Consider the following 27,286-nt stretch of genomic DNA (forward strand, 5'->3'; position numbering starts at 1 on the left):
GATGTGACTGGGCAGGGCAGAGAACCTCTCTCCCACAAGAGGAGGGGGTGTCTATCCCCAGAGGGGTGCGCCTCTTAACGGGTACTTAACGGGTTGTGTATTCCTTTTTGACCAACCCATTTTGAAGCTTCCAGATGTGTTCTGGAATTTCCCCATCTCCAGGGTCACCTCTGTTTGTGAGCTTCTTCCCCCCAAAGCTCAATTAAAGTTTACCCCCCAAAAAAAATATATTAAAAAGTCATATCCATCAGAAAACTGCAGCAGGCAGCATTAAGTCGGTAAGTTTATTTTGATGAAATGCAATAATTATCAGGCTGAGCAGCTGCTGCTATTTAAAAAGGGGAAGGGGTGGGGGGAGGGGGGGCTCCCCTTGAAAAATGTTTTGTCAACCAGTTGGGGCAACAGTCTGTTGCAGCCAAACCAGCCATTATGGAATCCGTATAATAGCAGGAGCTCATTACAGGAAAGTTAAATTGCAAATCATATTTCTCTCTCTCAAAAGCCGGGAGATGAATGCCCAATTTCTCCTCAAAGAGACAGCGTTTCTTGGTTTTGATGCGGCTGCCAAATAGATGCCCCACTTCAGGCTGCAGCTGTTCTCCCCGCTCTCGGGGGCTTGATTGCCCCCTTCAAACGACAGGAAGTTTCGATTACAAAAGGAGGGATTGGGGAGCAAAACAGACACTCAAGTTGGAAAAGACCAAAGTTGACAAAACTCGTCCGCTGTCTGTCCCCGAGCGCTCCGATTGCTGCCGAACGCAAACCGGTGGATGTTTTTATTTGGCGCGGGAGGTCTTGGGTCCCGATTCACATGTACGGCAGGACTCACAGGGTGCTTGTGTATTTATTTACTTCATTTGTACCCCACCTTTTCCCCCCACTGGACCCCCAAAGCAACTGACATCATTCTCCTCTCCTCCATTTTATCAGTGTTCAACGTAGGTGCCTGGTGTTGGCAGTATCCTGCGGCATACGACGCCTAAAAATATTCCCCTCCAGGGCGGAGTGCATAACTTGTAAACACGAAAGCACTTATTATCTTTTAATCACCGGCTTTGTCCTAGCGACTCTTGGCAATTGCGCCGTGTTCCCGTCAAGAGGAAAATTAATTTGTCATTTCAGCAGTATTTTTAGGCAGGGAGGGGGGGTTTCTGGGTTGCTTTTGCTTTTTTTGACCACTGGAGCAACATGTAAGGCATGGAAGGGGCCTGCAGAAGCATCACACATGTGCACACACACCCACACACACCGTGCACCCGGCTTTCACTTCTCCCCTGCCCGAAGTACTCATTGGCACTCCCTGTGGTTTTGTGATGTGTCCAGCACCTGGCACCCTGGTGGAAGAAAATGTCAAAAGGAAACAGAAAGAAATGCAGTAATGCCCTTGAGCATGTGCAGAGTGTTGCATGGCTGCAAGAGGTGACTGTCAAATGGAAGGGCCCAGTCTCATGCCTGGGTTGAAGGATGCCTTGTCAAAGGTGGAAGCAAATGGCAGAGAGCCGGGGCCGTGAGCGGAGCAGGGGCTGAATGCTCAGGGCAAGAGGGACAGTCCTATGAGGCATCCAGATGGATAGATGGACGGACGGACGATGGGGCAACATCTCCTGGTCCTCAGGGGAGGGAGGCAGCCCTGGCGTGGAGCACTTAAGCACTCCATCCATTCTCCACATTAAATTTTTAGCTGGTTCAGTTAGCAGCAAGCTGGCAAAAACTATAGCGGCAGCAGCACATGCCCCAACGCCCTCACCTCCAGTTTCTGCAAAAACATTCTCTAGTGAACGGGGTGTGTGTGTGTGTGTGTGAAGGCTGAATCTGGAAGAATACACGCTCCATTCTGCTTTATTGAGCCGGTTCCCTTTTAGTTTTTGCAAAAGGTTTTCCAAATCCTATTCTGACGCTTTAACCACTACACCCAGGCCCGGGGCCAGTCTTTTTTGCGCCCTAGGCAAGCCCCCCCCCCCAATCGCTAACCAATTTTCAAAAACAGATGTCTTGTAGAAAAAATAAAAGCCTGATGCATTCCCACAAAACTTTTTACAAGACGTTATAATTAATTATTTCCATAGCACTGTTGTGGTACTTATCTCAAGATTAAAAAATAAAAAATTGTCAGTTGCAATTTTTCCAAGAAACTAATATGTTTAAAACTGTGCCCCTCGGGCCAGTTCTGCACCCTCTGGGGTCTGTGCCCTAGGCGACTGCCTAGTTCACCTTAATGGTAGCACCGGCCCTGACTACACCATGCTGGTTCTCCATTGTTTGCTGCTGCCGATGCAAAAATGCCGGAGACCACCAGTCTCCCAGGATTAAAAACAATCACCTCCGTCTCTGGAAACTGCCTGGCTCAATGGAAGCCTTTCCTTCTGCTCCCCTGCCCCTAAACCTCCACCTGTGGCTGTCCAAGCATCTGCTGTGTGCCAGGATGCCGGAGAATAAGTCGGAATGACTTGCAGTAGAAAAACGGAGCCACGAGAGGGCGACTTGGGAATGGGATGAGGAAGGCGGGGAGTTCAGTAGCCAAAAATGCAGCTTTGATGCATCTCTTAAAAAGCAGGACTGTAAAAATACTCAAAGGCAACCAGGGCACTGCTTCAGATTACCCGTGCAGTGTAGTGGCTGGAGCATCAGACGGGGATCAGGGCAATCCACTTTCCAGTCCCCACTTCAAAGAAATAAATGCCTATCGAAAACAAATAAAATGTCGGCTGTCCTAGAGCCCCGGGGACCGAAAGAACAGAGAATCCTGCGGCACTGAGAAGACTGAGGGAATTACCGAATCCATTGCAAGACGTGAGCAAGGATGTCAGGGCTGGGACATTTGGGAGGGCATTAATTCATAGGGTGGCCCTATGTCAGAAGCGACTTGACTGGGGAGGGGCTGTAGCTCAGTGGTAGAGCCTCTGCTTGGCATGCAGAAGGTCCCAGGTTCAATCCCCACCTCTGCCTGAGATCCTGGAAAGTTGCTGCCGGTCTGAGTAGACAATACTGACTTCGATGGACGAAGGGGAGGTCTGGTTCAGGATAAGGCAGCCTCATGTGTTCATGTGACTGCCTTTAACACACAATCGGCATTGAGTCTCAATGAGAATCCTATAAATAAAGCAAATAATAATAATAAAAAACCTGTGTGTTACTAATTATAAGTCATAGAATCGTAGAATCACAGAGTTGGAAGGGACCACCAGGGTCATCTAGTCCAACCCCCTGCACAATGCAGGAAGTTCACAACTTCCTCCCCCCTCCGCACCCCGTGACCCCCAACTACATGCCCAGAAGATGGCCAAGATGCCCTTCTTCTCATAGAATAGAATCATAGAGTTGGAAGGAACCTCCAGGGTCATCTAGTCCAACCCCCTGCATGATGCAGGAAACTCACAACTACCTCCGACCCCGCACCCCCCCAGTGACCCCCTACTCCGTGCCCAGAAGATGGCCAAGCCTCCCTCCCTCTCATGATCTGCCTAAGGTCATAGTAATAATAATGTCAGTCATAATAATATAAGCGTTATTATAATAACATTAATAATAATAATAATACAATGTCATAATTAATATATGTCATTAATATAATAACAATGTGATAACAATCTCCGCATTATTAAAATAACATAATTAACATGTGTTATTAATAGAATAACATTAACAACAACAACAATACAATAACATAATATGTGTTATTAATATAATATAATTATATTATATATTAATATAATATAATATAATAACATCAGCCTCGGTGCTTAGAAGGAGCCACTGGGAGTGTGTGTGTGTGTGGGGGGGGGGAAGGACGCACAACCCCCCCCCACCCCAATCTATGAATGGACGGAGGGTTCCGAGCACGTCGCGGCCAGCTGCGGCGCTGACGTCACCCCGAAGGAGGGAGGGCGGCCGTCACGTGGGCCGGGGGTGGGCGTGGCGGCCTCCTCCCAGCCCGCCTTTGTCATAATGCGCTGAGGTCACGTGACGGAGGCGGCGGCGCACTGTGACGCATGCGCGGTGGCGGCGGCGGCGCACTGTGACGCATGCGCGGCGGCGGCGGCGGCTCCTGTCTCGCGCTTCGTCGTGCGGCGGCGGCGGCGCCGGTTCGCCCCTCCCCCACTCCTCCTCACCTCAGCGCGGCCTGACAGACCGGGGCGAGGCGGCGCCCTGCGGAGGACCCCGGCCGGGAGGAGGAGGAGGAGGGAAGGGTACAGGAAGGAAGGAAGGAAGGAAGGGCCCGGATCCGCCGCCATGATGGAGGCCCAGCGGGCCTGACGGGGCCATGGCGGGGCGGCGCGGCCTGTGAGGCGCGGCCTGTGAGGCGGCGGGCGAGGGGGCCCTGGTGGGCCTGTAGGGGCCTGACCGGGGGGGGGGGCCCGACCCACCATGTCGTGCGTCCACTACAAGTTCTCCTCGAAGCTCAACTACGACACGGTCACCTTCGACGGGCTCCACATCTCCCTCTGCGACCTCAAGCGGCAGATCATGGGCCGCGAGAAGCTCAAGGCCGCCGACTGCGACCTCCAGATCACCAACGCCCAGACCAAGGAAGGTGAGCGGCGGGGGCGGGGGGGGGTTACCACCACCACCACCCCCGCAAGGTAGGCCCTGGGCCTCGTTTTCCCCTGTAAGAAGAAGAAGAAGAGGTTTTTGTATTGCCCACTTTCTCAGGGTAGCCTCCCTCGCAAGGCTGTTGTGAGGACGCAAATGGAGAAGGAGAAGGTCGGTTTTTATAGTAGAAAAGGGCAAGAGTCCAGTAGCACTTTAAAGACTAACAAAAGTATTTCCCAGTAGAAAAGGGCCAGAGTCCAGTAGCACTTTAAAGACTAACAAAAATATTTCCTGGCAGGGTAGGAGCTTTCGTGAGCCACCGCTCACTTCTTCAGATATTGGTATCTGAAGAAGTGAGCTGTGGCTCACGAAAGCTCATACCCTGCCAGGAAATATTCTTGTTAGTCGTTAAGGTGCTACTGGACTCTGGCCCTTTTCTACTACTGCAGACAAATACGGCTACCCACTGTGAAAAATATTTCCTGGCAGGGTATGAGCTTTCGTGAGCCACAGCTCACTTCATCAGATACAGCTGGAATGTGAATCCATCTGTCTTAAAGTAGAGGAGAGTGAATTCAGACAAGAATTAGTATGTCAGTGTTAACAGTATGTAAATGTGAATGGCAGGCGTGATGGGATTAGGTGTGGTCTGCAGAAGAGTCTGTGATGTCCAGGGGAGAGATGGGTGTGGAGAAATCAGCATTGGTAATGGGCCATGAATGCAAGGTCTTTATTCAGCCCAGGTAAATGCATTGACTTTAGTTTGAATATCAACTGTAATTCAGCAGTTTCTCTGCAGTTTTTATAGGCTGACTTTCCTCTGATGCTTAATGGGAGACTCAAACCGGCTCTCTCGGTGTAGCCTACCTTGCAAGGGGATTGTGAGGATACGATAGAGACGAAGGTTGGGGGGGGGGTTTATACGCAGACTTTCTCTTACCGCTCAAGGGAGAATCGAACCGGCTCTCTCGGTGTCGCCGACCTCGCAAGGTTGCTGGGAGGATAGGATAGAGAAGAAAAATTGTTGGTTTTTATATGCCGACTTTCTCTCCCGCTTAGGGGAGACGCAAACCAGCTCACAATCGCCTTTCCCTTCCCCTCCCCACAACAGACACCCTGTGAGACGGGTGGGGCTGAGAGAGCTGTGACTAGCCCAAGGTCACCCAGCTGGCTTCGTGTGGAGGAGCAGGGAAACATCCAGTTCACCAGTTTAGCCTCTGCCGCTCATGTAGAGGAGGAGTGGGGGAAACCCAACCCGGTTCACCAGATCAGACTCCACCACTCCAAACCACCCCACCACGCTGGCCCCAGCAAGTGCCAGGAGCCAAATCCAGATGCTTAGGACAGGGTGGGAAGACCCCCAGACACAAATCAGCCACAGATATAGTACAACAAGGTAGATCATGGTCTACTCTGTTGAGACCAGGTTGGGCAGGGCAGGAGGTTTTTGTGAGGGGGCAGGGTGAAGACCGCCCCGCCAGGTAGGCCGCACCCTTGGCCAGAGCTCCCTTCGTCAGGTGGGTGAGGCTGGACCAAGGTTGTCCAGCTAACTCAGGCTTGGAATGGGGGTTCTTTGAACCGAGATCTGAGCCTGGAAGTGCTGACCCTGTTTCGTTCTCTCCGTTTTAAATACCAATATTTACTAGTTATAAAGAGGCCTGTTAGGCATAATAACCGGTTAAAGTCAGTTGACTTTAACTGCCTTTTTTTTATAACCTCCCCCACTTTTCTGTTGCTTATAAGTGTGTGCGTGTATATGTATGTATACATACATGCATACACACACACACACACACATAGTATAGCTGCCCCCCTGCATTTGATGAAGACAGCTGTCTCACAAAAGCTTATTTTGTCAACCTTTTGGGTGCCTTTGGGCCTCAATTTGGCTGCAACACGCTAACATGGCTACTGCTCTGAAATTATAACCATTTAATTACTGAAATATTTTCTTGTACCACTTCCCCAAACCTCGCAGGCCCAGGGCAGCTTAAGAAGTATGCTTCTTAATAGTAGGAACATGAAACTGCATCATTGGTAGTAATCAGTATTCAGCCCCAGCAGCAGTGATCCCAGCAAAAGGCCTGCTGGGACAGCACAGGCTTGCACGCAATGGGATATTATGCTAAATTTTATACCTTTTCATTTTGTGGACCTCAAGATGCAACTTATTCAGCAAAAAAATTATTCTTAGGATATACTGGACTCCACAGAGCCTAAAGAACTGAGTAAATTGTCAACTTGCTGGTGTTGTGACTTACAAGATGCATTCCTTAAACGGGTCATGGTTTGGTTTCCTGTCTCAGTGCTGGACTGGCACCCAAAATTCTTGTGCTGCTATTCTGCTTAGGAGAATAAAACAATAATGTTCAATGGGCAGGGTGGGGTGGATTGGCATGCCACTCATTCCTGGCAGGGCCTGGTCATTCTGTGTGGACTAATTACAGCCATAATCATCTGTTGCAACCCAAGCAGAGTCCTGGGTCACCTCAAAGGCTGGCAGATTTATTGTGGCATAAGCTTTTGTGGACTAGATGCATGAAGTGTGTCCTCAGTTGACTGGATCGACAAGAGAGACTGGTTGGCAAGAGATGCCTCCTAGGAAACACAGCTGCTGACCTCAACGTCTTCATTACTTTGTAGGAGTAACTCTGTGGGGTGTAGATTGCATATGTGCGCTTTTACTGGTTTGGTGGAGTGGGCTCTAACTCACACAGCGTTGTGCTGGAGTACACGTATTAATAATGAAGGCGTCACAAGACCTCGCTTCAAGTTCATGGGGTGGTACCAGATGGCCGAGTGCTCAGAGGGCCACAGTGCCCAGCATCCAGGCTTGTACTCATCCACAGTTGAGTCAGAAGTGGCCAAAATCATCAGTTTGGAGAGTCGGAGCTTTCCGATTTAAGGCGGCCAGACCAGAGGTTTTTGAAGCGGGAGCCATTTCTAAGCTTATTGTCCTTTGAGGGGCCTACTTTCAAGGTGCCGCTTTGTGCATCATTGTGCAGAGGTGAACCCAGATTTACCATCAAGCATCCTCTCTGAGCACCTCTTGTTCCCCCCTCCCTCCTGGCCTCACGGCCCACTTGTGGGTAACCCACTTCTGGGCCCCATTCCATAGCTTGAAAACCAGTGTGCTGGCCAGTCTCGGCTGGTGGCCTGACTTATCCAGAATGTTGTCAGTAAGTAGTGCTCATTAAGAGATGTCTCAGAGGAAGAATTCAGGAAACAGCATAGTTGAGCCATGAGCTGCCCTGAGGTCTTCTCTCTCCCCTACCTTCTGGCAGTTTGCGCATTTTCACCTAGTGCTTAAGTGGTTATGCTGTTGTTGTAGCCATGATGGCTTACTCATTTGTGAACATGTGTAAAATCTAATGGAACTTGCTTTCTGACGTTTGCTTGGATGGTACAGCACATGCTCTGGATTTCTGCATGCTTGTGGTAGGCTGTTATTTTGATTTGGCAGCTGGTACATGCATCTTGTAGTTCGGGGATACTCCCTGAAGAATCTCTCCTCCCGTATAATTGTTTGTGTGAATGGCCTGTGTCAGATTACGGAGCTGGGGTAACAACCATTTCCTGAGCATTATGTGACGTCACTCAGAGAGATTTTGACAGTGCCAGAACTTGTCTGTTTCATTTGAATTTTCATGCTACCGTTCTAGAAAAAAAAAAAGAAGGGTCAGCTTGGCATTTCTGAGCCCGTATCTTTCTCAAATAGTATTCGCTATTAGAACAAGCTGCTTGTGACTGGGGCTCGAGGAAGTGAGAGATGGTTGACCTACATATTTATGTAAGAGAAGGGGGGTACCTAAGTTTTACTTCTTGGGCTTTGCCTCAAGGTTAATAAACAGGCAGATTACTTGGGATGAGATTTTTAAGTGGGTGGGGAGGAGGATGTGTCTGGAAGATGTTAGCATCACTGGCAAAAAAGCTCCCTCCCAGAAAATTGCAGACTGTCCATTAAGGCCAGCTAGGCTTGTCGCTGTGAGATTAGGAAATGGGCTCAGTGCCGGTTAGTCAACATGGCCGCAGTGGTTTGTCCTGCTCTTATGGCTTTCCATGCCTCTTAGCATGGTTTGTTACTAGCAGGCATGAGAGGAGGGCAGGCCGCACCGAGGACCTGCAATCTTTGCTGTTCCCTCTCAGCATCTTGGTTGTGCATTGTGCTTTTCTCTTCTATAAAGAAGAGCTGAAGAGGCATCTTTCCTGGGGAAGCCGGGAGCTTCCCAAGCCTTTCCAAGGGCCCCAGACTTCCTTTTTAACCTGGGTACAGCTATGCGAGTCTAATGTGTATTGGAGAAGTGTGCATGTAGTTCCAGAAGGACAAAGGTTATTTGGAGCAGCAAGGTGGAAATGAAACAAAGCAAAATGTAATGCAAGTGCTCTCTTAAAAGAATCTCTATTGGACTGTTTTCCATAAAGCATTTTAAGTTTTACAGATGGAGTCTTTCAGACAGTTGGCTGGAACAGAAGTTCTCCGATGTTTGTTTTGCTGTATAAGTGGGGGTTGTGTCATTCCGAAGTTCTTGGAATTTCTCTTATAAGAGGTTGCTTTCAATTTGTGGCCAATTATACGGGGAAACACAAGGTATATACATTTCTTCTGTAGACAGCTATTGTTTAAAGTCCAGCTTTAGAAGTGCCATTCTGTTAACATGGTATACAAGGTTAAATTTTAAGCCACTGTTCTGACTGTGGAGCCATAAGTTTCCAGTTATAATTCGGTATTAGCATGTTTTTTAAAGTATCAAAGTTAGTTTAATAGAAAAATTGAAATGTTTCAAATCCTGGATTTTTGTGTGCATATATTCCTAGGCCTTTCTAAAATCAAAAGAACTTTAAAAAAAAGTGCACAGCACAGTCCTCCCAAGATGTCTTCAATAAACAAGATAAAACTGTAAAATAGGAATATAAATAACAATACCAGATAAGACCCATAATGTTAAAACCAGAATCTTGAACAGCTTAATCTAGGCAGATGGTTTTGGAGCCAGTGGAAAAGTATAGTAGGCAGACATGGATGGGGGCAAACCAGCACCCTTTAAATAAGGAAAGAATCAGCAGGTTTTTTGCTCAAGACTAAAGCAAGCTGAACAGTTGTAGATGGAAGTTTTCTGAGAAAAGAAAGCAGTTGTTCCAATAATTGTTACACAATAGTTACTGTCCTCACATTGTTTGGGACACTTTAGAAAATGCAAAGAATCTTTATGTAGATCTAAAGATCTCGTTAAAATGTTTATACCTTGTCTTTTGATTAAAACCATCAAGGCCACAAATAACATTAATCGATAACCAAAATACAAACTAAAATCGCACACACAGGCTATATTGGGGGGGGGGGGGGGGAAGATCTGCAGCCCTTATTTGTGTCCTGCCTACAATAGCTTTTAAAAATGCAGTGCAAATAGAAAAGTAAAATTACCAGACGAATGTTGAGCCCCTTCAAAGCCTGGTTAAATAGTATATTTTTCTTATGTCAAAAAAGGCTGCATTCAAGATGTCGGGGGGCGGGGAATGAGCTTTAGTCAGAATCATTGTAAATCTTCATGTGATATGAAATGCCAGGCGACTGTTCTTTTCTTCCCGAAACAGACTTGTAAAATGTCTTCCACCACATAATTTTTTTTTCTGCTTTAGTAGCTACCTGATTAAATTTTTTATTCTGGAATGATTGTTCACCTGTAAACTTGTTCAATAAAAGTAAAATATAGGGAGTGCTATCTAAATGTCTGTTTCTTTGTCAATAAACCATAAAGCATTTTCCTCTTGTAGAAAGTTTCAGGCTACATTGCATGTTGTGAATAGCTTTTGTATTGAAACTTCGTTATTTACATAAAAAGATCCAGTAAACCTTAAGAAACTAGCTTCAGTTTGCAACCAGTTGCTCCGTGGGAACAGTGGAGCATACTGCGGATGGGGCTTGGGGGTGGAAAGATTCTTCATTGGCTCCTTCCAGTGTGGGTGCTCACCAGGTCATCTCTCTCCCCTTCCAGAATATACGGACGATAATGCCCTGATTCCCAAGAACTCATCTGTTATTGTCAGAAGAATTCCAATTGGTGGAGTGAAGTGCACCAGCAAAACTTATGTCATGTAAGTGTCTGGCTTTTCTCTTAAGGATGAGCATCTTCCTTATTTACTCAATTTTCTACCTCTAGAGTTCTAATTGTAGCCAGAAAGAGGTGTTTAATTAGACACGTAGTGATGTAAGAGTCACTTAAAATACATTTTTATTGTGAACATGTGTTTTTGTCCAGTGTGGCCTGTGCTGACAGCAGGTATAAGCTGCGGATTCTGCATTTGAATCTCTAGCAAATCTTTTCTTATCCTGATTAAGCTGCCCTTTGTAGCCAGAACTGACAGCCTTTTTTCTGTGATCAGTTGCTTTGAGGGCATGTAGGTCGAGACACAGGATATAAATTTTAAACCTCAGTGAAGGATTAAAAATTAGTCTGAATTTCTGTCGAACTGTCTTTGTGCTGTGCTGTGCCTGGCTCCCTTGAAACAGACGCCTTCTCTCCTCTTACCCTCCCCTTTCCCTTCCGACCACTGACGCTTGCGATCCCGGAATGGGGCAGGTAACTCAGACCTGGCCAGAAATCCTGACCCCTGAACATCTCTAAGTGATTTAACTTTATTTTTGGATTGGCTTTGGAGGATAGCATTTAAGCTGTAAAAAAAGATGGGTTTTCAGCCCATCTTTTAGTTTCAGTCAAAGGTGTTGTGAGGTATGCAAATGGTCATTCGCCTCAAGCTCCTTGAGCCTAGGCACTTTTGAAATGTTATTATATGCAGAGTTGTCAGACAGCGGCGGGTTTCATTGCAGAGGCCAAAGTCGTGCTGTGTATAGAGATGGAGTCTCTTCGTCCAATTTTCCCACTGTTAGAAGTTGGCCATATCTGCAAGTTGCATAAAAGAGTTGGCACTCTTCATATTTCCAGGAGCTCCTGGACATAGTCAACATTTGTCCTGTTGAAACAGACAGCTAGACAAGAGCGACAGGGCTTGGATAAGGCAGTCTTTTGATTCTGCCTTTAATTCCTTCTCCTCTTTCAAGGGGGTGATTTGTTAGAGTTCAGTTAATCTCTCAACTGTTAGTGATGTGGATTTTGTGTAAAAGAACTAGTCCCATTGTTGATACGTACTGGAACACACACTTGCAGATGATGGATGTAAAGGGAAGGGGTCATGGCTCAGAGGTAGAGAACATGTTTTGTGTGCAGAAGGTCCCAGATTGAATCCTCTGCATTTCCTGTTAAAGAATCTTGGATAGTAGGTTGAGGAAAGACATCTTTTGGCCAGTTTCAGAAGGGAGTTGGTCTGCAGTGACACAGTTAGATTCGAGTCCAGTAGCACTTGAAGATTTGGGGGGTATGAGCTTTGAAGAGTCAAAGTCCCTTCATCAGATACCCCCCAAAATATCCTGTTCGTCACTAAGCTGCTACTGGACTCGAATCGAGCTTTTTCAGCCAAACCTCTTGGGGAGCAGCAGCCAATCGGAATAAGCAACTCTAAGCAGGAAAAGAGGAAGACCCAGTAAGAGATGGATTGACTCAATAAAAGAAGCCACGGCCTTCAATTTGCAGGATCTGAGCAGGGCTGTCAAAGATAGGACATTTTGGAGGACTTTCGTTCATAGGGTCGCCATGAGTCGGAAGCAACTTGACGGCACTTAACACACACAAGCAGGATGTGCCAATAGCCTGGCTCTGTGTCAGACAACGTACACGTTCATTCATGCATTGGGTGTGTTCATAAGCACCAAGTGGCCATCACTGCAGGATGGAGTGTCCTGGGTGTGAATGTTACCTTGCTTTAAACTCCAGGGGAAGAGTGCAGATGATTTTTGCCTGTCCAGTGAATATCTGTGGACTAAAACTTAACAGGAATTCATCCTACAAAAACGTTACTTTCTGGGCAATAAAACTATGTGGTGCGCGGAACATCTGTTTCCTAGAAAGACTGGGGCTCCTGCTCTCCCACGATCACAGGGGCTCAGTGAGAAGATCAGAGGCCTGCCTTCTCATTTGAATTGTAGCCAGGGGTGTTGCGCCCCCCCCCCACTCTTGTACCCTGAGAGGCAAGAGGTCCGTGACGGACATCAGCAGCTGGAGTTTTTTCTTTTCTTTTTCAGGCAGTGTTTCTTTCTGCTTGGGCTGCTTACCAAATGAAGCCCTTGGCCAATTGGGCAAGCTGCCGGTGTGGAGGTCTTTGAGCCCTAGTGACCGATACATTCTCACCGGTGGCGCTGGGCAAGGCCTTGGGTGCTGAGGCAGTGCGGCAGCACAATAAACGATTCTGTTTCTGGATTGTCCATCAGATTTTTCTCAAGGCGCAGCTCTCTTGTCCAGACCAGCTGCTTGTGCAACCAAATGCCAGTGATGCTGTTTGCTTCTTTGGACGCCCCCCCCACACACACACACACCCTCCCCTAGCTGTCAGTTGTGTAAAGCTTCACACTTGACAGCTTCTAGCTGGGACCAGCCCCCTTATCATTAGCCAGGGCCTCCAGAATCCACTTATAGGATTCTCCAAAACGGTAATGAATCGGCAGTGCTTGAACTGAACGGGAGTAAACAAGGCCTTTCTTTCTTTGTCACAGAACTCATAAGTGTCACAGAAGTGTAGAAACTCCTCTCAGGTGATTTTTTTTTGTTTTTACTCCTCCTTCCTCTGGTCCATTCAGTCTCTGCCACCAGGGTCTTCTGCTAGCTAAGTGGAGCAGTTGGGGATTTTGTGCCTGTTCGGCCTTGTTTGATGGTTAGTCGAAAGTCATAGAAGCTTCATGTTCTGAGTCTACGGGATCAGGGCCTTGGTAACTTCAGCTTCTCTGGGGTGGTTATTTAAGACCTTCTAAAGATGTCTACACTGTTTCCACGGTGGTGGCTTTCTCTATTTTGTGTTCCATTCAGTTGCTGTTTTTCTGACGACCTTTATTTTCCCTTTTTAGAAGTCGAACTGATCCCGTGAGTGGAACGTCAAAAGCAGTATGTAAAAACACAATCTCACACTTTTTCCTCTACACATTCTACTTAATTTAGAACAATAACAAAGCAATAAACTACCTTTCTAAATAATAATTCACCTTGATTTCCTGCAGAAATCCACTTATATTGTAAAATATAATGTATGTTTTTTAGTGTAGTAAAGTCAGCAGTGCAGATACCTTTAATGTGAATTTCGATACTTGTGCCAAGTGACACACTGTATTGCAAACTGAATGCTAGCCTATTTCCTGTATGACTTTGTGTTGTACAGATAATGTATGATCATTTACCGATCATGTGAGTTTCAGGTTTGCGCTGCGGGACGCCATGCCTTGTTCTACGTCTGTGTGTCTAGTTTAGTAGCTGTATGTTTGTATAGGTTGTTGTGTGCTTTTTGTTTTCTTGAAATAAAAACAAAACATTTGGAGTGTATCTTTTTTGCCACTATCACAGCGTACCACATAGCTTTTCTTAGAACTTCCCTGAATGGTTTTGAAAGTGTGATCAAAGGCAACGTTATTGCTAAACTTAGCATTTTTTTTCTATTAACATCTGGTTCATATGCACGTGAAAACATCAAGGGCGTTTTAAAACAAGTACTCTCTGCGTTTTTGAGGCCTGTAAACTGGAATGAATAAATTATTTCCGTAAAAAGATCCTCTGAAACAAGAACTTCTATTCCTGTGTTTGCATCTATTTTTTCTGTCAGCAAACACGTTGTTTAAGCTGTACTGACTGTAACCAAGATACAACACACACAACATGCCTTTTCCAGCCATTTGTCCTTCCCCACACTTGAGAAACAACACATCTAGTTGAGAATAACTCCTTTCCCCTGTTTTGTTCCACCGGTCCAATTCCTCCATTATATTTTGTCACTGGATAGCTTCTTGGGCAGAATACTTTTAGCAAGTCCTTCTATTGTACCCTATTGCTTATGTACAGTTGAACGGGTAGAGTACTGTTTTTCTTTCATTCCAGGTTGCTTATTTTAGTTTGTAATAACTTATTTGCGCTAATCTTTCCGCTAGGAATGATTGTCTGTTAAAACGCTGCAAAGTAGTGCTTAGTAGTATTTAGAAGTACCACTTGGTGAGCCTTATTTGCTTATTAAGTGCAGCTCGCTTACTCATTCCTGAATGGAGCAAGCAGCGCCCTGGTGCTCGATCACAGGGTGGCCTTTGGGACCACTACCAATGACATTGTCATCAAGGTGAAAATGCCCACCCTTCATTGTGGCCTTTAGAAATGCTGAAACCACAGGACTCATTAGTCATGCCTGTCAATCAGCGACCCAGTTAACCCACTAGTTTATTCAGTTATGTAAACAACACTTTGATCTAATAATTATGAGCAGTCCTCTTCTTTGATAGTGTGTATAAACACAGACTCTGTGTTCACAAATAAAATTTAACATTAATTTAGAATTGTGTGTTCTCTGGCATGACTGTCATACATTTGAGTAGCCGCTTTAGAACGATCAGCTCTTCTCTTTGAAAGCTCACCTCCAGAGCAGGTTTGCAAACCAGTCTGCAAAGACACGGACTTGGCTGCCCACAGAACCTGTGTTAGTGACAAGGTGATTTATGCTCAGGGGGTGAAAGCGCTGTGGCATCATCCAGAGGCAGTGCTGACTTGCTTCAGGGAATTGCCAGGGGGCTGTTTCAAACCTGCTTTAAAGCTAGGAGACACCGCTCAGCTGGAAGCCGCAGCAAAGTAAAATCTGTTGTACTGACTTGCCCGGATCCCGCATCAACTGAGAAACAGAAGAAAATTATTTCTCTTTCCAGTTAAGCATAGGAAGCCTTTGATTGCAGTAGAGAATTTAGTCCTGGGTGGCATGAGGGGGAATAAAGGCATTTGGATCACATGCTAACATGGGGAGGGGGACCAATCTCTTGAAGCCTTTCTGGGCTATCTCTGGGCTAGTGCTGAATGCAAAAAATGCTAGAATCCTGCAGGGTCTGCCTGGGGTCAGATCATTTAAGAAGATCCTCAGATTCTAAACTTTTTGGGTGTAGCTGTAGACCTCAGTTCCCTTGGAATAGCATTTCTGTGGTAGGGGACAAGGCCTGGTGGTGAGCAGCAGCTTTTTGAGAGGATTCTTGGATCCTATAGAGACAATCATTATTGGAGGTCGAGCCCTAGCGCTCTGGCAAAGCTGGATGGCCAGCTACGCACAGATTCCCTTCCCTAAGTTCTTTGAGGGTTGCATTGCTCTGAGCTGTGGGGCAGGCAAAAGTTTGTGTGCTCCAGAGCTACCACCCGGCAACACTTTCCCAGAGAGCGGAGCAGTTTTCTCTGATCTTCTGAGCAACTTGTGCTGCTTTTGCCTGTTTTAGAGTCCAGAGGCCCCCAGCATGTAAAGGAGAAGAAAAGAGCCAGAGACGAACCCTAGTGTTGGCTGGCATCTAAGCCAAGCCAGAATTTAAACCTCCCCCCCTGCCGCCCATTCTTGGCTTTCCTTGGCTCCCTCCTGCCTTTCTCCTGTGGTCGAGCCCCTTGTTCTGACGTTGCTCAGCCGCAACAAAGCTGTGCTCCTCCGCTTTGGGTCTGCAGCTAAACCCTTCCTTGCCAAGATGTAAAGTGACAGATAGTGATAGTTTAAGAAGCTCGGGGGCTGAGTGGGGGAGCTTAGCTTCCCGCAGAGTCCTTCAGTGCCTGTTCCCGGTGTGCTATTCTGTTCCTGGCCAGTTTCTCTCGGTAACAAGAACTTCCAACGCGATATCCCTGCGCCGCACACAGAGGCACCTTAAATGTGGACTGGCTGGGTGTTTCTTTTCTGCAGACGACATTATAGAGGCAAGGATTATTTGCCTCTGGTCTGTCTGCTCAGAAGCACGTGTGGCACATTGGTGTAAGCATCTCACCCACAGTCAAGTCTCTTGAGCCAATCCTGGGGTGGTGGCCCGGGGACCCCAAGTGCCTAATAATTAAAGCAACTGGAAACCCAACGCCCTCTAGCCTTTTGCAGAACCATGGGTGAAGGATGTGGATTGGGGATGGACAGTGGCAGAGGTGTCCAGAGTAGGGCCTGGCTGGAGTCTCGGAGGAAGCAGAAACGTTTAACGTCCAGCAAGAAATTCACAGAAGAGTCTAGACTAGCAGGCCAAGGCCTGCTGGGGTGCAAATATCAACCTCCTTACCTCCTTTTTAAAAGGAAGTGAGGTGTTTGCTTTTAATGGGAGCAGAAGAAAATGGGACCGCTGGGCCCATCTTAATTTGAAGCAGCGGCTGAGTTGTCCTGCTGGCCACATATAAAAAGAAATGGCCTTTGCCGTCACACAGACTACCGTCTCCTTTTGGAAAAGGCTAGTTTGGTTTACTAATTTTAACTTTTAACACATTTTTTTCTAGCAGCTACCTGGGGCTTGATAAAAAACCCCGCAGAAAAGTATCTGTATGGTTAGGGAAGACATGAGTTGTACAGTGTGTCTCTCAAATTTGCTTTGAGAATGTATCGGACCCATTTTGGCTTGGTTTCCCCTGAAATGCTTCCATGTGGCTAAAGAATGAGGAACACCTCCCATTAAAAAAAAAAACCTTGCAGTGCAGGGCTAGGTAGCTCCTGGCATGTGTGCCAGGCAGTGGCATACCTGTCCATCTTGCTCAGCCCACAGGGTTGATACTGAAGCAAGTCCTTGAGGTGCTGTCAGCGAGCTGGGACTTGGCTTACTCCATGGGAGACTTGCCAAGCACGACCTGGGCACCATTTGCTGGCACATCAACATCTTAGGTGTTAGATGGGGGCGGGGGGTGGCACTCTGGCAAGAAAGACCGGCTGCCAGGTTCACATGGAATAGCCCCCATTGCCATGGGGGGGAGATGCATGAAGGGGAGGGCATCTCCTCTGCTGGCGCTCTTGCATAGGCATGGCTTCTGTCCCTGGAGGCTGGCGGCATCTCTTCTTTGCCACAGGGCCATCTCCAGGTTTCCCTGCTAGCCTCTCAGTGGCAGCTGTTTGTGCAACGAGAAATCGGAGGGGGTTGCGCTCGAGGATGCCACTAGGAGAAGCAGGAGCCCTGTTGCTGCTGGGGGAAAGGGCCCTTTCGGCCGCCTCAGCTCTCTGGATCCCACGATCCGCAGAGGCCTCATGCGTTTCCTGCAGAAAGACATTCGGCTTTCCCACTAATCCCAAGCACCGTAAGCAAAATTCTGCAGGCAGAAAAGGATGAAAGGTGAATTTCAATCGTGTCTTTACTTTATGACTGAGTGTGGGTGGGTGAGGTTCCTCCCCAACATAAATCCCTTTTTCCTATTCTGGGACCTTCTTCAATAGCCATGCACCTGAAGGCTTAGTGTTCTGTATCACTGCTGCTGGCTGTTTTCATGTGACCATTCCCTGTTGGTACGACTTGTGGTCTTAAAACCTAGTGTGAGAGTTTGCTTCCTGAGGCCAGATTCTCAAAGTGTGGCTTTCTCTGTACGGTGCCAGGCTTGGGGGCCAGTTCTCGTGCCCCGCCCCACCCCATGGCAAACGTGTTACGCCATGGGAACAAAATGTCTGCTTTCCTTAGGAATTTTTGTTAGTGGGTTTGCTTTTGAGGCAAGGGGTCAGATCTCACTCCCTGTGTTACCCAAAGCTCCAACTTGCCTCATGACTGTCTCCTGTCTTTGCTGATTTCCAGAGTCATTCCTGATTACAGCAGAAGGCTTGGCTATCAGGCCAGCGCCAAAGGAATCCGAGAGATTCCAGGTTGGAGGAAAGGGCCGTCCCTTTCCTGCTCAGCATCCCTAGACCTGTCAGAAAACCGCAGTTCATCTGATGACTTGCTATGGCAGGTCCTCGTTACTGAACTAGGTTAAACCTGGAGCGTAGCCTTGGCGGAAAAATACTCCCCCCCACACACACACACAGAATTAAAAAAGAGTCTAGCCCTAGTTTAGACATGGTCAAGTCTTGACCCACAATATGACCTACAATTGCTATTTTTTTATCTTGAGTTTGGTGCTCCGCTCCCTTAAAATACGTCATTTTGAAGAAATGTAAATGCTTCTTTTCCACACTTAATGTCAACATTTTCCTGCGTTTCTGATCACAGAGATCAACATCTTTACATTTCTTTTCAGAACAGTGTTTGCCGTTTTCCAGAACGTGCAGTTTGCTGAATTTTCCTAACATTGTTCTAAATTAAAGGAAATGTTTGCATATGGAAAGACTCTTTCCTATGTTCTATATAAATATTTTTGAGAAATCTTCTCAAGAGTGCCATGCATGAAAAGAATTCATTATTTATTTTTTTAGTTAAGTAAGCAATTTCCCTTTATTATGGGTAAAAAAGGCAGCTAGTTATGCCAACCACTGAACACAAAATTACCGTGAGTTGACTCCACTGAAGGAGTTCAGTTTTTTTTTAGCTTTTCATACGTAGAACTGAATATTCTGCCTGTCTCTCTCTCCTCTGACCTTTTGGCCAAAGCGATGCACTACTTTGAAAAGTGCCTCTCTGTAGAACATGAACCCAAGCTAGATGCTAAAACCGCAGTAGAGGCTGAATATGTTGCTGTGTTTTGATTGTGGAACTTGAATGTGTGTTTAATTTTTTATGAACAGATTGATGACTCTTCTGCATCTATTTCTCTGGCCCAGCTTACAAAGGTATATATATATATATATATATTCTTGTCAAATATAGCCAAATGAAGTGTTGCTTGCTTGGCATTTTAAATGTTTTTTTTATGCTGTGATCGATATCTGATTAACTTTTGTCATTGGTGCGGAACGTTTTTTTTAAAGTGCGAACATAATGAACCTCAACATTGCAAATGTGTGTATTTATTGCTAACTATCCTGTAAAGAGTAGTTCCCAGTATGGGAAGATAGAAGGGGAGTCTCTTATCAGCCTCAGCATAATGTTGCAGTTGTGTTCATCCTCAAGACACAAAGAAGAAGCACTTCTGAAGCTGTGTTACCGTTTTTCATATATTCCGTTAATTTTCCTGTGGAAAAATAACACAATTTTAAAGAAGAATTGTAAATATTTTGGCTATTTATGGACTCCTAGGATTTCTTTCTGTGCAACAGCCAAAATAGAAGTTATTTCCATATCACATGGACACTTGACACGGTGGCTTGTGGATTCCTCACTGCACAGTGATAGAGCAATAATAATTAATTTGCATATAATGATGGGATAAGTTGTACCCTTGTAGCATATGCAGTGGGAAAAGAGCTATGCAACTAATTTGTTTGAACACAGACTGTGTAAATGTATCTTAACTGTTTATAGGAATATACCAGTGTGTGTGTGTGTGTGTGTGTGTGGCATACGGGCACATGTGACCTTTTTTTGGAAACTGTTGTATATGCCATGTTTTGCTATTGAAATTGCTTACATTTTCTGCTCAATAATATGTAACTTTGTCTGGGAAAGCACTAGTGATAACACTTGCCCTCCACCGAAAACCGCTGCTTGTTAACACTCACACCGTTAGGAGCAGTCCTCCCCCCCCCCACAAACACTATATCGGTGTGTGAATAAAAGACGGGAGGGGATTTTTTTTTTTAAGGCGAACCCTAATTTTTCTAGCTAAGCTGAGAAATTTGACACACACCTGGCAAATATGGAATTTGTCAAACAATTTCACCTAAAGTTTGGTTTCCATTAGTGCTGTCCTTAAATTTGTCCTCAGTTCTGTAAGCTCATGTCAACTTTATTTTTCTGAGATGTGAAAAACAAAATGTCCGAGGGGTGTACAGGTTTTAAGTTTTTAGAGAGAACCGAAGTATTTCTGACACGTGGACACTCTTGTCATATAAAGCAGTTCAAAACTGTTACTCACTTTAACCTCTCAATGCAGGTTGTCTGTGCGTGGAGGCGACGTCTTTAACAGTTTTCTGTTTTATTCCGATTGTGTATTTAAATGCCATATTTTGAATTTTGGTCTATTCCTACTAATGTTTTGTGCTATTGGATGTGTTCTGTAAACCTGTTTGGGTTCAAACAAATTAGCGAAGTATTTGTAAATTAGTCTTCTGTAAATGTGAACGGTTTTCATAGTTGTTCAATCTGGATTGTTAAGAAAAAAATGATGTATTTCAACCAACTGTTTAATAAAATGTTGAAACTAGCTGGTTGCTTTTGTGGATGAATGTATAAGTATCTGTGTGGCTGATCTGAATGTTAGGTGCTTGAATCTCCAAGGAATTAGGAACCAGCCCCTCAGACCCTGCTTGTATCTGCGCTCGTAGATCATGAACCAGCTCAGCAGGTGCCAGATTTCTGGAACTGTTAGCTCCACACAGGAGGATCACACTCTCCAATGGACAGTCATCCTGAAAACTGCATGACCGAAACAGCGCACGCCACCTTCTCTTCTCTTTAGCAAAATGTGAATCAGGTTTACCCCCTTTCGCTGGTCCTCTGTGCTTTCTTTCTTTCTTTCTAAAGACATCTGAAAGGCAAGCAAGGACTCATTTTCCAAGTTCTTAAAGTGGCCGAGTTTCTCTGGCTCCACTTTTCAGGATGGCGCTGTCCTTTTTAAATATTTTGAAGCACCACGAGTACATCTCACTGTCTTTTAAACAGAGGCAAGAGCTGACTGCATCACTTCTGTGCAGAATGTAGAGTCTAGCTTCAGGGGTTTTTAACCTGAAGGTTCCGCAGAAGGCAGTCATGTAAACTATTTGACTCTAGAGCATGTAATTTCCCACAACTGGAGTCATAACACAGGCCTTTACAGAAGGTACAAACAGAGCCTAAGGGTTAGAGTGCCCTAGCAAAGGAGAGTTTCTCCCCCCATCCCACCTTTACAGCTTAGGCACACAAACATCATGTAACGGGCATAAGGACTCCCTGGACCATCTTCAGGACAATCTGATATTAAAGAGCTATTTTTGAGGCAACGTCAGTTAGCTTTGTGCTGCTCTTTACAGGATTGGATGAGTGGTGTTTGTCTTTGACTGGGTGGACTTAAATGTGTTTCTAATGTGTGTGTCACATGATTGCCTATTGAACAGACCGCCAATCTGGCTGAAGCCAATGCTTCCGAAGAAGATAAAATTAAAGCTATGATGTCACAGTCTGGCCACGAATATGATCCGATCAAGTAAGTGTTCACCGTTTCACACACCAAAACATAACGATTTATTTCGGAACAATTTATAGATGTGTTTTCTTGTGTGTTTTTTTTTTCTTTTCCTTACTTAAAAACCCAAGAGCAAATTATAAAAAGCACGCCCTTTTCTTCTTGCCCCCTTTCAGTTATATGAAGAAGCCCCTGGGCCCGCCTCCGCCGACATACACTTGCTTCCGTTGTGGGAAACCTGGCCATTATATAAAGAACTGCCCAACCAACGGGGTAAGGTGCTGGGAGGTGAGCTCTGGGGTTGTGCCACTTGCGCGCGCCAGTCATCTCTGCCTCTTGATTTCTAGTTGTCTTCCTGAAGGGGGGCTGCTAACGAGAGGGGCAGAGTCGCCTTTCTTGGCTTACTGTGCTCTTTGGATGGGGTGGAAGGAGATCGTTTGCTCGTGAGGTTTTGAATACGTTTGGTCTCCCCCCTTCAGGGGAGCAGAGGGCAGCCGGCCTGTTTGGCCGGTCAAGGGACAACGGGGCTGCAAGGGATGCTCAGTTCTGGGCATTAACCTGGGACCCCTGCACCAGGAAGGATTGGTGGTGCCCTTGGAGAGGAGGAGGAGAGCCGTGAGGGTCGCTGGGCTCGTCGTCCGTCTTGGCGGTGGGCCATCCAAGGGCAGGAGAGGCCGGCTGCGTTTGCTGCTTCCTCCGGCCACGAGAGGTGACTGGCTGAAACGGTGTTTTTTAAAATGACGCTGCGTAGAGCACTCTGTATTCAAAACCAGCCCTGAGCTGCCGTCTTTGAACTGGCAAGGGAAGAAGAAAAAGACCCTAAAAGTTGGAGGAGTCGTAGCGATGTTCTCTTAGCAGGATGGCTGAGAGATTTCTGGGTTTTTTGCTTCCTCAGGACAAGAACTTCGAGTCTGTTCCCAGGATCAAAAAGAGCACAGGAATTCCTCGAAGCTTCATGATGGAGGTGCAGGACCCCACCACCAAGGGCGCCATGCTGACCAACACGGGGAAATACGCCATCCCGACTATCGACGCGTAAGTGCCCGTGCCCTCACAGAGACCGGGAAAGAGAAACGTTCTCTCCAGTGTGGTGTGGTGGTTAAGAGCGGTGGTTTGGAGCAGTGGACTCTGGTCTGGAGAACAGGTTTTGATTACCCCCTCCTCCACATGAGCGGCGGAGGCTAATCTGGTGAACTGGATTTGTTTCCACACTCCTACCCATGAAGCCAACTGGGTCACCTTGAGCTAGTCACAGCTCTCTTAGAGCTCTCTCAGCCCCACCTACCTCCCAGAGTGTCTGTTGTGGGGAGGGGAAGGGAAGGTGATTGTAAACCGGTTTGAGTCTCCCTTAAGTGGTAGAGAAAGTCGGCATATAGAAACCAACTCTTCTTCTTCATCATCAGTGGCTCATAGCCATGGTGAGTAAAAGGAGCTTCCATCTCCAGAGGCGGTGAGCCTCTGAACACCAGAGCCAGGCGGCACTATTAGGAGGGCATCATGCCCCCAGTTCAGTTTGTTGGCTTTGCCAGGCAGCAGGTTGGCCACTGTTTGAAACAGGAGGCTGGGCTTGCTGGACCCTCACTGGACCGATCCGGAAGGTTTTTCTGAGGTTCTTAACAGCTGCACCTTTTCAACCTGGTTGTCTTTAGAATTTAGCCAATCCCCACAGTTGTGGGATCCAACCGAATCTGTTTCCGTTGCTTGATGGAATCGTTAGCATCATCCCGTCTGAAAAAGGGCAACGACTGACGCTCAAAACTAAACGTGTTAATGGATTTGGGGGCCCTTGCTGGAGTTAACATTTCAAGCTATCGTCTCCTGTTAGATCTGTGTGTGTGTGTGTGTAATATTATCAGTATATTCATGTCCTCTGCTACCTTTTTTTTTAAAAACCAGCAGATTTCAGTAAATTTCCTTTCTTTCAGAGAGGCTTATGCAATTGGCAAGAAAGAGAAGCCCCCTTTCCTGCCAGAAGACCCGTCTTCCTCGTCAGAAGAGGACGACCCAATTCCCGATGAGCTGCTGTGTTTGATCTGTAAAGATATCATGACTGATGCCGTGGTCATCCCCTGTTGTGGAAACAGCTACTGCGATGAATGTGAGTCCCGAGTTCTAAACACACGGCCTAATGCGGGGAGGGGGGCCGTGATGCAGGACCCCTTTTGGTTGTCCAAGCTAAGGGAGCAGCAGGCCTGTGAGGAGTGGACTCCCCCCTTTTCCTAGGCAAAGGTAGTGCAGCCCATGTGGCTCTGCGCTTTTGAATCCTGACTGTGATAGAGGAAGTGATGCACAATTGGCTTTTTTTGAATTGCTGCTTTTTGGGTACTTCTAACAGTCTGTCTACTGCACAATGGGAGAGTTTCCCAGAAGCCCTTTGGTGAAGCAGGGGCCTCTGGGACACTCTCATAGAATCATAGAGTTGGAAGGGACCACCAGGGTCATCTAGTCCAGCCACTCTCGCATGTTCTGATGAGGGAGTGGGTGGGGGGAGGCAGCGGCACGTGAGTCTCATGTGCTCTTTTGAGGTCACAGGGTGGTCCCTGATTTTGGGAGGGGGAGTGCCAAATGGCCAAGGAGCTGTATGCACAGCTGTCTTCCAAAATGCTGGCACCAGATGCAGGCTGGAGGCAAACAGTTGGCTTTTTAGTTGGGCCGGGGGGAATTTTAATCAAAGAGCTGGTTTGATGAACCCCTGAAGTGTGCACCCTAACAGTTACCACAAACTTCTGATTCTCTGCATCCTGCACTTTGTACAACAGGGTGGGCTTAGACTGGGGCCAAAAATAGCCTTCTGTAAGACATTGTGACAGGTTTCAGAATGCCTCTCCAGAGGAACACCTGACCCACCGATACTTCAGTGGGCAGGGGGTACATCCTGGGGAAGGCCATATGTGGGGCTTGGCCTGGGTGTTTGACCACTGCGGTGGTCATTTCTGCTGGCGTCATGTGTGGTTGGATGCAAGAGCTCTCTTCGGCTAAGTGAGGAGTCCACAGGGAGAGGCTTCGTCACTGAGTGGAAACAGAGGAAGGGGCTTGCCACAGAGCCAAGGGTTAGGGTCTCTCGGGGCTCCTCGCTTTGCCAAAGGGAGTCCTCGCATCCAGCCTGGCATTGCCTTTCACTGACAAGATTATGTGGAGGCTTTTGGGGCTCAGCTGCTGTCGACAGTCTTAGGAGCTGCGCTGTACTGACGGGCATGGCAGAATCTCAGCACGGCCTGCTTCACTTGTTCACAGGTATCAGAACAGCCCTCCTGGAATCGGAGGAACACACCTGCCCGACTTGTCACCAGACAGACGTTTCTCCTGACGCTTTAATTGCCAACAAGTTTTTGCGCCAGGTAACTTCCAGTCGCTCATCGGGTTCCCTGTGTCAGTGAGCGAGGGACCCTGGCAGCCCCCACCCCGTCATTTAGAGCCATTTTGCTGACTGGGTGGGAGAGGCCCCCTTTGAAGGGGCCTCCGGAGGGTTCCACTGCAGGAAGGCCAGCTGCGTGTTCCAGGCCTTGCTGGACCCCCTGATCTCATCCCCCCAGTTAGCCGAATCAGTGTCTGTGTGTGGGGGGGGGCATGTTTGGTGCTGGATGGGAGAGCGCCAGTGGGCTGACCTGTCCCGTCCCTTTCATTGGCAGGCCGTCAATAATTTCAAGAACGAAACCGGCTACACGAAGCGGCTCCGCAAGCCAGCCCAGCCCCCTCGGCCGGCGGCTCCGCGGAACGCGCCTTCCATGCTGAGGGCAGCCATGTCGAGGCAGCAAGACCCCCTGATGGTTCCCCCCTCTTCTGCTCCGGGCCACGCTGCTGCCTCCCTCACCTTGCCGCTGGCATCAGCCTCGGCAGCGCTGCCGGTCAACCCGTCTGCCTCCGCACCTGCTGGCGAGGGCCCGGCCCCTGTGCCCATGGCTATTCATCCGGACAAGCCTGAAGGACCGTTCCGGTAAGCCAGCTTGCCCAGTCCTGCAACTGTCGGCGTCGGCCCCCACAGAGCAGTACGAAGCAGCCGAAACACCCCGAAGTAGTGAGCCAGGGCTCCGAGTTCACCAGAATTCTCCAGGGTGGCTGTTCAGCAGAAAATTCAACACCAAGGTGTTGCTGGACGTGACAGAAATATCTGCCATTTGTCAGGTTCTTTCAGTGGCGTGGAGGTGGATGGGGAGCCCCTCGGCCGAGGACCCACCACTGATTACAGTATTTTGTAATCAGAAGAAAAAAATAACAATTACTCCAGCACCAGTCAGACATACAGTATGTCAAGTCTTACAAAGAGTGCCATTTTTTGACCGCCCCATTAACCAGCTAAAATATAAAAACTTCCCAATTTAAGAATTGTGTTATATTCCATATTTAAATCCTGCTACCCTGTCTGGTAGACTGGATATTTAGCCTTTTAATTTTGCTGCATCTCTACCTCTACTCGATCAGCCTAGTTCATCCTTATCACTATATTATTCTAAAACTTGATTACCTGCCCAGTTAGTCAATTTAAACATTAATAGTTACTGCTTCCTCGCCTTGAACGTTGTCTCTTTTGTGCCAGGGAAGGCGAGGTGATCGGTCCATCGGCTGCCCTTGTGGCTGCCTCAGAGCACCCCAAGCCGCCTTCCTCGCTGTCCGTGAATGCCGTGATGGAGGAGAAGGTAGGCTTCGTCCCGAGAGCCAGCTCCTTTTGCCCCGCTGACCACGGACGCCTCTCATCCTCTTCCTTGCCTTCCTCCAAGGGCTATCAGGTCCCTGTGCTTGGGCAGCCAGCCTTAGCAGGACAGCTGGGCCCGCACGGGCACTCCATCCCCTCCATGGGTAAGTGGCTTGGAGCTTGGGGCTCCTGCATTGGTGTTCGGGTGTGTTTTCCTGACTTAACGGCCCCTCTCTCTTCCCCGCCTGCCTCAGGTCAGCCAATGAGACCCAACCCCATTCGCTCTGCAGGCAGCCGCTCCGGCTGGGAGCCGTAAGTACACCTTTGAAACGCATTCCACTCATTCTCTTAAGCAGTAAAGTATAGAGTGTGGTGAGTGTGGGAGGGGCCGTGGCTCAGTGGTAGAGCATCTTCTTGGCATGCAGAAGGCCCTAGGTTCAATCCCCAGTGGCATCTGCAGTTAAAGAGACTCGGCAAGCAGGTGATGTGAAAGACCTCTCTCTGCCTGAGACCCTGAAGAGCCGCTGCCGGTCTGAGTAGACAATACTGACTCTGACGGACCAAGGGTCTGGTTCAGTAGAAGGCAGCTTCAGGTGTTCATGTGAGCCTGTTAAGAGACTGCTGACGCAGGCATGGAGAGAGGGTCGCTTGGAAAACCGGCAGGAAGCTCTGGCCGCTGCTTTCACAGTCTGGACTGCAGTAGCGAAAGTGTTGGTGGGAATCGGGAATGGAGCCAGCCGTTCAAAGTGTGATTGGCCTGGGCTGGACAGAGGAGACAGCCTCCGTCCACACGTTGGGAAGACCTTCCGTAGGTAGGGACAGCGGGAAGCCCAGGCTCCAGCAGGGGTCCTTGGCCTAGAGGGCTGTCCTCGGTGTGCTGGGCACGTCCAGGGTGGCACAGAGCTCTTGCCGAACTGGAGATGCAGCGTAGGCTCCGACTTCACGCATGTTGGCAGCCAGCTCAGCGGCGGGCCAGGAAGGCCACGTAGAAGAGCTTGCAAGCAGGCAGGGCTGGAGTCAGTGCTTTGGAGGCCTTGCGGTCAGCGGAGGGGTCAGAAGCCAGCTGGGGAGGGGGCTCTGGGTGTGGCCAGGGCAGCCTCAGAAGCTCTGA

At 47.7% G+C, this 27,286-nt stretch overlaps 1 protein-coding gene across 1 annotated transcript in view; it reads left to right on the forward strand.

Moving 5' to 3' along the window:
* The first annotated feature begins 4,365 nt into the window (after nucleotides 1-4,365).
* RBBP6 (RB binding protein 6, ubiquitin ligase) overlaps nucleotides 4,366-27,286 on the forward strand; it is a 30,586-nt gene continuing 7,665 nt past the window's right edge. The window contains exons 1-13 of the mRNA XM_056866473.1: nucleotides 4,366-4,531; nucleotides 10,524-10,623; nucleotides 13,481-13,517; nucleotides 19,072-19,116; nucleotides 21,478-21,566; nucleotides 21,722-21,818; nucleotides 22,441-22,580; nucleotides 23,471-23,643; nucleotides 24,780-24,883; nucleotides 25,175-25,479; nucleotides 26,080-26,179; nucleotides 26,261-26,339; nucleotides 26,430-26,487. Coding sequence (XP_056722451.1) covers nucleotides 4,366-4,531; nucleotides 10,524-10,623; nucleotides 13,481-13,517; nucleotides 19,072-19,116; nucleotides 21,478-21,566; nucleotides 21,722-21,818; nucleotides 22,441-22,580; nucleotides 23,471-23,643; nucleotides 24,780-24,883; nucleotides 25,175-25,479; nucleotides 26,080-26,179; nucleotides 26,261-26,339; nucleotides 26,430-26,487 — 1,493 coding nt within the window. The remainder of the gene's footprint in view (nucleotides 4,532-10,523; nucleotides 10,624-13,480; nucleotides 13,518-19,071; nucleotides 19,117-21,477; nucleotides 21,567-21,721; nucleotides 21,819-22,440; nucleotides 22,581-23,470; nucleotides 23,644-24,779; nucleotides 24,884-25,174; nucleotides 25,480-26,079; nucleotides 26,180-26,260; nucleotides 26,340-26,429; nucleotides 26,488-27,286) is intronic.

This window comes from Euleptes europaea, chromosome 21 (genome assembly GCF_029931775.1).
Source record: "Euleptes europaea isolate rEulEur1 chromosome 21, rEulEur1.hap1, whole genome shotgun sequence".
Taxonomy (NCBI): Eukaryota; Metazoa; Chordata; class Lepidosauria; order Squamata; family Sphaerodactylidae; genus Euleptes; species Euleptes europaea.